Raw genomic sequence first — 12,056 nt, 5'->3', positions numbered from 1 at the left:
AAGTCAAGGTCTATGCTCTATGAGATGGCACAGGCTTGGAATTTTCTTTACCTAAAGGCCAAAGTCCATAATCCAAACTCTTCGTTTTGTTTTGCACATGCAATATTGTCCCCCCATGAAAAGGACAGGAATAGTTCTTGTAATTGGGAGAGCAGACAAGGATCATATGTGTCTTCCTGTGGTTGAAGGAAAGCATAAAAGGTTGAAACTGAATGGGATAAAAAAAGCATGCTGGGGGTTTAAATCAACCGTTTGTGGGAGGAGCATAAAAGGCATATGCAAAGAGCAAGGATCCTGTTGGCAAACTTCTTTGATCTCTGCTGCCTCCTGGGCTTCCTCTGTCACTACCTTGAGCTGATCCTTCAGACACGATCATCAAGAGGGAAATGCTTGTGTTGCCCACTTTGCTAACATGGGTACTTTGCTAACATGGGTATTGGGAAAGCTTAATTAAGGCCAAATCTCACATCATCCTCATGATTAGAATCGATCGTCAGCAGTTGTTGCTGTTAGATTACATATCTTATATTAGGATTTGATTACAATCACAATTATATGAAGAATAATCTAATAAACAATATATAAACCCAAGATAGCAAAGAAAAGAAAAGAAGAAACTGGGCTCATAATTTTCGAGTAATTTCTTTTCAGTTTTCAGCACCGAGGTTACTTGAACTTTTTTACTATTTTTTCTTCATTTTTTTCGCCCCAGGCCGGGGAAGGGGGAGGAGGATTAAGAATTGTTAAACTATCGCTTATCCTAAAAAGATAAGCTGATAAAAAGGGATAAAAAGAGCCCAAAGCATACTATAAACATTTAAGTACGTCCCACGAAATATATCATAAGAATAAGTGGTTAATATAATACAATTGAATCTAAACTCGTTAACTTAAAGCTTTGAGGTTGAGAATAAAATCTACCCAAACTCTAATATCAAGGGCGAGTGATGAACATAGGCATTATGGTGGTTTGTTAAGGAATAAATCTCCCCAACACATACATCAACTCAAAACAATAATGTAATACCTGATAGACCTCTTTACCAACAATGATCCAATCAATGAGGAAGTGCATGCATGGAACTTTATTCATGTTCAGAGCAGCACCAAAAATGAAAGAAAACATAATAAAAAAAATAAAAAAAATAAAGCGGAATAAAGAAAAATAACACAGAATTTTACATGATTCGGTCTATAACTTAGGCCCACAAGATAAAGTACTAAGGACGTTGTAAGGCTACATTGTGCTCTTATTCATTTATAATGTTAGAATACAAATTATCTCTATTTATAGGGAGGTGGAGAGAATACAAAACGGTGTGAGAGGTCAAATCGAATCTGATTTGATTTAATTCCAATTAATTTTAATTAATGCTGAAATCAAATCCTATAATATAAAATGGAATCTCCTAATATATTCCAACACAAATGAGCCTCCTAGCCCCACCAATCAATTACAATTAATGCTAAAATCAAATCCTATAATATAAAAATCGAATCTCCTAACATATTCTAACACAAATAAGCCTCCTAGCCCCACCCCAATATATATATATATATAAACTGAGTGAAAACAAAGAAAGGCAATACTTTTTTTAATAGATGAGTATAAGAACTACAACAGAAGAACAATACAATAGAAGAAAGTAAACAAAAATCAAATCAAATACCAACAAACTAACGCTATCCATGTAGCAATTCATTTCACAGCCTCGGAGATCGAGGATCCTTAAGATGGAAGGAGAATGCAGGAACTGTTTGGAGAGGAATACAAAAGAAGAAAGGCAATACCTACTCGTTGGAGAGCATGTGCATCACATGCTTCATTACATCATAATTATAAATATCATTGATATATATATATATATATATAGCCAAATACAGAATGCCAATGCATATGAAAGCTTATTGGCCTAAATCAAGAATAAAAAGTGATTGCATTTACAGAAAATATACATATCTCCAATATTCCTACGCCTACTTCCTTATATAATGAAGTAAAATAATGATCACTTGACTGGGGCAAGAATGGTGAAGACTAAGAGAAATGTGACAATCACAATGGCCACTGTTAGAGTAAACCTCGGACCAGTCCATAACATGAGGTTCGACCTCTCTGTTCTCTTGATGGGATCAACTTCCTCGGACAGCGGGTAATCTGAACGCCTAGGATTCCAGCTGACGTACTTGTCGGGAGAAAACTGTGAGAAGAAGGTCTTTTTCCCTCCCTTTCTAAAGCTTGACCACGCCTTGTCCCAGTCTGTGGAGGATTTATCACCTGAGATAAACAATCTTGGTAAAGGTTCTTATGTTATGCCTTATTAGGCAGAGGTTGAAGAATGGAGAGCAATGTAATTACGACTAGTGTGTATATTCATAGATATGCTTGGTAAATTACTCTTTCTTCCCACAAACTACTAACAATATGTCACTTACTTCTATAAAGGGGTTGTTTGGCGTTGTACTTAGCAAAAGTGAGACAGAAATGAGAGGACAAGCTAGAGTGGGTCCCTTTCAAAAAATGGTTGTTTGATATTAAATCCTTCTACAGAATCATGGGTTGTCATGATGGAGTCCGTTTTCCGTGAAAAAATGTTTGGCTACTAAGGTTCTATTGAAAGGGGTCTTTTTAGGTTGGACAACGGCCTTAAGAAAGATCGATCATTACCATGGATAATTTCCGAAAGCGGTATGTCATTATAGTTGATTGATATTGTTTATGTAAGGAATTAGAAGTCTATGGACCATCTTCTACTTCATTGTGAAGTTGCTTGTGTCATTTAGAGTGTTTTCTTTGGTCAATTTGGGTTGTGTTTGGTCGTGCTTAGATGAGTAGTCAATTTGTTCGCTTGATAGGGGACTGTTGGCAACACTTGGAGTATTGTTGTGTGGAAGATGGTGTTTTTGTGCCTTTTGTGGTGTCTATGTAGAGAAAAAAAAAAAAAAAAAGGATAGAAGTTTTGAAGACCATGAGAGGACTTTGGAGGAGATTAAATCTTTATTTTTCAACATATTGTATATTTGAACAACTGCTTAATTTTGTTCTTTCTTTGTTGATTAGTTGTCATGATTTTCTTGTTCTTTTTTCCCTACTAGCTAGGTGGCTTCTCTTATATGCTTCATATGTACCTGGGAGCACCTTGCACTTTTAATGATATTTTAATTAATTATAAAAAAAATAAAAATACATACTCCCAAAAACTTTAACTCAGTGCAATGCGTACCATACTTTGAAGTTTCAAGGCCAGCTTGCTCCTTTGTACCAATGGCCATTAAATTGAAAAGAAAAACATGTGAAATGACTAAATTCCTCTTTACTAGAATGCTTATTTGACATTTTTTTTAGCTGTAAAATTATTCTATATTTTATTTTGAAAATCTACATAAAGGGAATTTGAGAATAGGATTGATGAGGGTTTTTTATTTTTTACTTTTTCCTTTCCCCCCAACATTTGAAACTCTTCTTTTCTTTTACGTAAAGAGGCAATTTAGTTATTTCACATATTTTTCCGTCCAACTTAATGGTTGATTTGGACCAAGGGAGCAAATTGACACTGAAATTTTAAAATAGAATCCGAGTTGCACTTGGTTAAATTTTAAGTGGATTGGAAAAGTATTTTTATTTGGGGTAATTACCTTTTTCTCCCATCAACTACCAACCATTGTCAACATACTCCCATGAACTGACACCTCGACCAAAAGAGAGCATCCAACTACCAACTTTACACACTTTGCCCCCTTCCGTCAGTTTAATTCGTAAAAAGACATAAATGCCCTCAACTTTTTTAAACATATTAATTTTAATATTTTTTTATTAATTACTGTTGGAGTGCATTTTGGTCTTTAAACCAAAATTAACGCCCAAAAATGGAATATTCCGTCCAAGTTAACGGAATTCCTTGACGGAAGGGGGTAAAGTGTGTAAAGTTGGTAGTTTGATGCTCTCTTTTGGTCGAGGTGTCAGTTCATGGGGGCATGTTGACAATGGCTGGTAGTTGATGGAGGGAAAAGGTAATTACCCCTTTTTATTTTGTTGGACTTTTAGAGAGAGAGAGAGTCTCATTTCTTCTTCTAGATAGAGAGAGCTTCTGAGAGTTGGTTTCTCCGAGAGAGGGAAGCCTCACGCCTCCCTCTTCCCGGTGATGCATCGCCCTCTAGTTTCTTCTTGAGCTATGGTGGTTTTTTGTGTCCCCTGGATTGTTCCGGTGGAAGTTTTTTGTTCCCTCCGGCCAGTTTTCAATAGTAGTTGTTGTCCTCCTAGTTGTTGGGGCTATGGAATTTGTTTCTTTGCGCTTTGGTTGTTGTTTTCTTATTTGTTTTGACAAATACATTTCGTTTTAAGTCGTTTATGGGAGTGACCTTCGTTCGTGTTTTTTCAATGTTCTTTTGAGTTAGATCTATGTGGATACGTCGGAGTTCTTGCAACATGACCCCCCTAGAGTTGTTCTCTGTCAGCCTCTAATCCTGCCACCTCAACCACCGACGGTGTCGAACTTCCACGCTCGAAGCGTGGCTTGCACACGTCAAGGGTGTGGCTTATGCATGAGGACCACGCGCCACTTCTCCGGCCGGCGAGGTGATGTTTTTGGGAAGGAATGTTGACTGGTTGCAGCAGGGGAGGCCCGGGTGCAGCGCCTGTCTTACATGCGCTGGCGTCAAGGTGGTTCCTCCACTTGCCGGCTCAGCATTTTGTTTCTGTGTTTTTTACTGTATATTCTTGCTTTCTTTCACCGTTTATTATTGTAATGGGCTGAAAATTACTTGGGCATTTAGGTGGCTTGATAGCTAGACTAGGCCCTCTCATTTTTAGATGGGTTGTGCTTCATTGTTAAGAGAGGGCCCAAATGTTTTGTTCTTGTAATTTTAGCATGTTGTTTTGATAACTGCTTTAAGCTAAGTTTATTACTGACTTAGTGTTTAGGGATTCTTCATCTCTATTCACTACCTTGGGCCTTCGGGCTTGTGTTGTAGATTTCAGACTGTTCTAATTGCCTTCGGGCTGGTGTATTTGCCTTCAGGCTTTTTATGGAATGAAAGTCCCTGTCCAAAAAAAAAAAAAAAAAAAAAAAAAAAAAGTGGATTGGAAAAGTGAAATTTAACTTTTCCAATTTAACTTTTTCTTCCTTCAAAAAAGTCAATTTATCCAATTACTAAATTAATTTTTTAGTTTGTTTACATTTTATGTTGAATAAAATTATTAATTATATGAGGTTATATAAATATATTTATGATTTTTTAGTGGAAACAAATGTTAGAAAATGTTTTCAAAATGTTAGTCAAACACCCGAAAATCATCAATTTTAATTTGATGCACACAATCCCTACTAGTTTACAACAATTGGATATTATCATCTATCCCTAAGTGAAATAAATTAGGTTGGCAATTTTTTATACTATTCGCGAACCCAATATGACCTTAACACAAAATTAGTGGGTTAGGATTGTGAGTCTAACCCGTTTAATTAAATACTAATTAGGTTGAGGTTGGCCTACGTATAGCTTCATATCCATGCTTCGACACAACCTGAACCCGACATACGAATAAGGACTAACAATTTTTGACACGACGTACAAACCCGACAAGAACCTAATATGAAATTTGCAAATTAGGGCAGAAGGTTCTGACTTGTTTAATTAAATGAGTCAGATTAAAGTTAACCTTTATAGTTTTATATACATGCATCGACACACAAACGTGAATTGCCATCCTTAAAAGAAAATACCTTGGGAAGCAATAACCCTCAGCCAGCTTAAGCAGTTTCACCTAATCGATTGCAATCCAATAAGAAAATGTTTTCAATTGACAATATTTTCCATGAAAAGACGGTTTATTTTGTAACCTAAAAACTAAAGCTTTTTCATCACTTGGTTTACACATTGATAATGATTCTAGAAAAGCTACTGATTTTTCTGGAACAACAATTTAGGAAGAGAGACAGAGAGTGAGCACGGTTAGCAAGTCCAAAAGCATGCCTAGAGCGAGAGAAAAGTGTATGTTGTAATGGGACAAGGATATTCTCCCGTTCAAATAAACTGGCGAGAAGCTCGTTAGTATAAAAATAAGGGTAAAACATTTCATATTTTTTTAGATAATTTTGCCAATTCACTTAAACTAACCAGCTCCTCTCTAGTTCAAATGAACCGGAGAAGAGCCAAATGCGTTGTAACGTTACTTCTATTAGTATATTACCGATGTTATAACATTATCATATTTAGGTCAGAATATTTTCACAAATTGATCTTTTATCAACTTGAAAATACGTCATACATATGAAAATACAGAAAACATTTTTTAGGATGAAACAAACATACTTCATAGATGGAATCATGGAAATGGATTATAAATACACAGTACATATCCAATGGTTGATTGAAAAAAAAAATTGTTAGAATTGTACAAAAGTTTTAAACGTATCATATCTCTATTATAATTACACACATTAATGAGATTAAAACCAGCTTTATAGGATAATTATTCACATAACTGTCACTCATCGTAAAAGCAAGTGGTCAGTCAGAAAGTTTCTCAAAACTAGGAGACATGGATTTGGCCAGCTTTATATAGGCAATTACCTTGGACGATCAACTGTGATATCAATACTTATCTCCAAAGCTTAAGCCGATAGAAAATAATGAATTCATTCATTTAATCAACACTTTAACACTCTTCAGTTCCCATCATGTGTGGCTTTAAACTCTTTTTTAATATGCAAAGTTCAACACGTGAAATATTTTAATTAAATAGAGGATAAATTGTAGAGTCAGGGTTCGAATTCCTGACTTCCGGTTTTGATACAATATTAAATCATCAGTTATCCTATTTAACTAAAATGGGAGGCAAATGACAGATTCAACAAATTGTTGACACGATTCATAAATTCAACGCCAAATTAGCAAATTATAGTTAAATAATTTAACCCGTTTCAATTAAATATGTTGAAATAGGGTTAACCCATATAATTTTATACATATGTCTCAACACGATTCAAACCTGACACACAATATTTATAATTGACAATTTTTTACACAACTCACAAACCCAACATAAAAATAGTGGGTTATAGTCGAAGTGTCTGATCCGTTTATTTTAAATAGATCAGATTAAAATTGACTTATATAGTCTTATACATATATCTAAACACGACCCAAACTAAACATTAAAATACAAATTGGCACCACACTCTTACCAACCTTATAGGCACTATTGAAGAGTAAGCCTACGGTCGTATTGATAAAATATAAAAATAAATAAAACAAGAAGGAACATTAAACTATCTGTGTGAAAGGTTCTAGAAGACAGGGAGAGAACTTTGAGCTTGTTCATCAGGGGGGGGGAGGCTTCACGTCTCCCCCTCCTGGTGTTGGTCTTCCCCCTAGCCCTTTTTTGTCATCCCACTGGTCTCCAGTGGTGGATGTTTTGTTCTCCCAACCTTACGGTTGTGGAGTTGTGGTCCCTCCCGGACTTAGATCTGGCGAGGTTAATGTTTTCTTTTGTTGTTTTGTTTTTGGTTTTGTTGTTGTTGGTGCAAACAGAAAGATTCCCAAGCTCTGGCCTGTGGGAATGGCGGTTGTCGGTGGGTATCTGATGGAGTTGTGCGTTATTGCTAGATCTATAAGCCTCGGTTGGGTGTTCGTCGACAGGAGCTTTTCTTTCATGGTCGCCGGCCTCCTCTAGTTTCGATAGTCACTCGACAGAGCTGTGCAGTTCTTTCCTGCGCGGCGCGTGGCCAGCACGCGTCGGGGAGTGTCCTCCCTGGGTTAGCACATAAGGGTCACAGTTTGCATATCTGGCTTCGTTTAGTGTCGATCTGGTCTTCTAGAGGTCGTTTGATGGCTGGAAAGGTTCCCAGAGTAGGTGCGTGCTCAACACGCCCTGAGCTCCAGTGGCGGTTCTCATGGTGCTGGTTTTTTGGTTTTTTTTCTGTTTGAATTTGTATATTCTTGTATCTTTGTTTACAGTCTACCTTGTGGTAGCTGGTTTAAGCCAGGATTTTTCCTGACTTAGTGGATGGAGTTTCTTCAACTTTATTCACTACATTGGCCTACGAGCACTGATGTAGCCTTCGAGCAGTGTTCTCAGCTTCTTTGCTCCTGTATTTGTTTTGTGGCTTTAATCTTGTTGTAATCCCCTTTGGGGTTTCTTTTCATCAATAGCTTTGTTCAAAAAAAAAAAAAAAAAAAATCAAGGTCGGCTACTTTCAGTGACTCCTGCTAAGATCACAAGCAATGGCCCATCCACCTCAGTAAAAATGAGGAATGAATCTAGAAACAATCCCAACAAAATACTGAGTTAACTCATTATAATGTTGGGTTATGGGCTGGCATTTAATTAATATTTTATTAGTTTCTAGAATACATAGTCCAAAAACTATAGAATGAAAGTTTGAATTAAAATCTATTATAATATAATATTAAATTATATTCAATAAAAAAATAAAATTAATAATTTAACTAATATTCTACGACTGTCTAATAGGGGTGAACATGTAGATACGGTTATTTACAATATTCGCACCCACAAAATGCGTATAATACTTTTAGATGTCCGCATATGTATCTCACATGAATGTTTTACTATTCCCATCCGTTCGGTTATTGTGGTTATTATCCGTTGCCCGCAAATAGGTAATAAGCCTATTTTACAACATTTAAAAAAAAAAATTGACAAATTTTTAATCTTTTGGGCTTGTTTTGAAAATGTACTGTAACAATGAAAATATGTAGAACCAAGAAAAAAGTTGGATGATAAATACGACCTCAAAATATTCATAGCAATTAATGTTAAGAAGAAACACCCTTCAAGACAACAAACATAAACTACAAATCCAACATTTAAAAAAAATAATAATAATACAAATTTATAACATAAAAAATAAAAAATATAACACATTCACATGTGGATGTTAATAATGTTGTGTGTATATATATATAAAGGGTATCTGGATGCGATTATTAACCGCGTCCCACGTATCTTAAAACCATTATCTACGTCCACACATACTAATAATAATTTTGCTAACCACATCAATAGGTACAAATGGCGAATGCAGGCATTTAATATTCGCCCTCATATACACCCTACCATCTAGCCCAACATTCCATGATTTTGTTAAGGCGTTACCTTCTTTCTATACATAATGCACCTCTTCGATTTGTATTAAATAGGTATTTGGCCTAACTATTGGGACCATCCACCCAAATAGCTAATTGTTTTAACCAAAAGAGATGAAAAGTCTATTTGCATACACTAAATTAAAAAAGAATTACCAACAAAAAAGAAAAAAAAAAAAAAATTAATTCAGCAGCAAAAGATGGCATACCTTTATTGCTGTTATTATCGTTTTCCGGGGGTTCTTGAAAATTCCTTCTGGAACAGAGCAATCTGAGAGGGAAGTAAAGGTTTGAAAAAGAATGAGTCGACGACGACGATGATTTATGCTTTCTGGAGCAGAAGCTGCGGGAGGATGTTATGCTTCCGATTCGAGCTTGAATATCCATCGGCATCCCAACAAGATTCTCTGATGCCACAAAGAAGCCTACAACCCAAAAAGCTCGAGTTGGATAATTGTCTTTGGAAGCTGGATACAACGCACGACACGTGTCTCTCTTATCTTGGTGGCCAAAAGCCAGCCTCAAAAAACACTATAATGAGTTTTAGCATTTCTCCTTGCGATATTCCTACTAATCCTTGCAATTTGCTTCCAAGCAAATGACTCCGTTTATCATGGGGAGTAACGTTTTCTGTACATATTTTGTACAACAACACTAACGTGGAAATGAATTTTTTTTTTTTTTGCAGGAAACATTACTCTTTTTTTGTTGTGAAAATTATTTACACGTCAATGTTGTACAAAGTATGTACATTTATTGTGTAGGAAACATTGAGACATATTACAAGTACATCTTTTGTACATCTCTTTTCTAAATCAACTATTAAATCTGTACGACCCACATGTGTGTCTTTGTGAGTCATACAGATCCAATGGTTAATTTAAACAAAATATGTAAAGAGATGTAAAAAAATTATTTCTAAAAAACATTATTGTATTCCAGCACAATAATTGTACTGACTTTCTACAACAAAGCTGATGTGGAAATGATTTTCACAATAATTGTACACACTTTTTTTTCACTTTCACAAAATAAATGAAAATCATTTCTATGTCAGTTTTGTTGTATAAAGTATGGACAATTGTTGTACAGAAAACATTATTGTATCACGAGATTCTTGTCCTTTATATATATATAACAAAAGAAAAAACTCTATACGGACAATTAACTACAATATTATATTGTGCACACATGAGTACTTGAATTGTTTTAATTAGGAGTGGTAATTCGTGTTTGCGTGTCGAATTCGAGTTGTACAATATAGGTCAACAATACCTTGGCTCATTTAATTAAACGAGTCAAACCCATCAACCTTAATCCTTTAATTTTGTATTACATTAATGTCGAATTCACAAATCGTATAAAAAATTATCTGTCTTAATTTTAATCCGCTTTAAGTCAATAAAGAGTTTCGAACTTCTGTAAATAATGCAGAAAACATACACATTTTTACGAAAACAAAACAATGGATATCCATAATTTAAGAGAACTCTACCTTCAATTATAACTAATTGAAACATCAAAAAGGTCAAAGGGTTTAGTAAAGGATATGCTTTTTTCTGTTACTGCTGATAGTAGGGATTTTTATAAATTTTACACCTATGGCTAGTCCTTTATCGAATATAAGATCTCCCATCAAAGATGATAAAAAATTTCATTAGGCTATGAGTCTATTAGATAGGTAAAATATAATAATAGAATTAATCAATGTATTATTCTTTTTTTCTTTTTCCCTTAGCAAATATAAGAGAAGAAGAGATATAAGGGGAAAAGTACGTCAAATAAAAAAAACACAAGATGAGTGGGATAAACCTAACAAAGACTCTAGTACAATCAATACAGTCCAAGAAAAAACTTAAATTTTACTTAAATGTGTCATTTGAATAGTTCGACTTATTGGATTCTTGAGAAATGCTAGACATTTTAATAATTTTTTTTCAGAATTTGATTCTAACCTGGTGTATCTTAATCCAATAAGATTGTGGCACACTTCCTAAAATGATAGATCTCATGAGATTGTGACACATCAAATAGAAACCAAATTTTGAAAAAAAAAAAATATTTGAATGTCTAACATTCCTCTGAATTCTTAGCCCATTGACCAAGAAAGGGGTCGCCTGAAATAACGGTTTGAATGAACAATCCAAAGGAGAATATTTATAAAACAATAATACTATAGCAGCAACAAGCAAACTTGAGACCCACGACAAGGAGAGAAAGCATTAGTAATGGCTGGATCAGAGCCGCCGAAGCAAAGTATTACCACGATGTCAACCGAAAGAGATGCTAAACGAAGAAGGCTTGGTATACATCGAATTTGGATATGAGAATTTCCAGGACATGCGAGCCCAAGTATTATTCACTTGTATATTCCACTCTATTATTTTTATTGGTGTAGTTATTTTCACAACCTAAAACAAATTATGGTGCGTTTGGCATTGCAATTAATTTTATAGATAAAAAGTGAGATTTTAAACTAAATTATAAAAAATGAATCGTTTGGAATTGTGTTTTTAAATAACTACAATTTAAAAATGTAAAAAATCTGTTTTTTTCAAATCACATGCAATGTGTGCTTTTTTGAAGATACAATATAAAGGCTAAATTGCAATTTTAAAGACCAAACTGTAATTTTGTCAAATACTTAACTGCGTTTTTTAAAAATCACATTTTCAAATCGCATATTTTTAAATCGTACTTTTTGAAATTACAAACACATACGAACTTTTAATGAACAAACTATGGGTGTATTTGGAATTGCGATTTTGTAGAGAAAACGTGCGATTTTAAACCAAATCGCAGAAAATGAACCGTTTAGAAACTGTGTTTTTAAAAAATTGCGATTTGAAAACGCAGAAAATTGTTTATTCAAATCGCAGGCAATGGAGTGTTTTTTTGAAAACGCAGTATTTTAAAAGGCTAACCTGCGATTTTGCCAAACGCTT

General features: G+C 34.7%; 1 protein-coding gene across 1 annotated transcript; it reads right to left on the bottom strand.

Annotated features, from left to right (window-relative positions):
- Positions 1-1,667: 1,667 nt before the first annotated feature.
- On the bottom strand, positions 1,668-9,588 carry LOC133873942 (uncharacterized). The gene is made up of 2 exons (XM_062311748.1): positions 9,321-9,588; positions 1,668-2,278 (listed from the first exon to the last, which is right to left on the bottom strand). Exons 1-2 carry the CDS (start codon positions 9,502-9,504, stop codon positions 2,010-2,012), a joined length of 453 nt encoding a protein of 150 aa, XP_062167732.1. The 5' UTR covers positions 9,505-9,588; the 3' UTR covers positions 1,668-2,009.
- Between the last annotated feature and the right edge of the window lie 2,468 nt (positions 9,589-12,056).

Source organism: Alnus glutinosa, chromosome 7 (genome assembly GCF_958979055.1).
Source record: "Alnus glutinosa chromosome 7, dhAlnGlut1.1, whole genome shotgun sequence".
NCBI lineage: Eukaryota > Viridiplantae > Streptophyta > Magnoliopsida > Fagales > Betulaceae > Alnus > Alnus glutinosa.
Note: the sequence above shows the minus strand (reverse complement) of the source record. Positions and strands in the feature narration are given on the sequence as shown.

Excerpts from the sequence above, each read along its gene's own strand:
- LOC133873942 (XM_062311748.1), bottom strand. The coding sequence starts at position 9,504 with ATGCCGATGGATATTCAAGCTCGAATCGGAAGCATAACATCCTCCCGC. Across the intron at positions 2,279-9,320 it reads CGATAATAACAGCAATAAAG|GTGATAAATCCTCCACAGAC; the intron begins GTATGCCATCTT and ends TGTTTATCTCAG.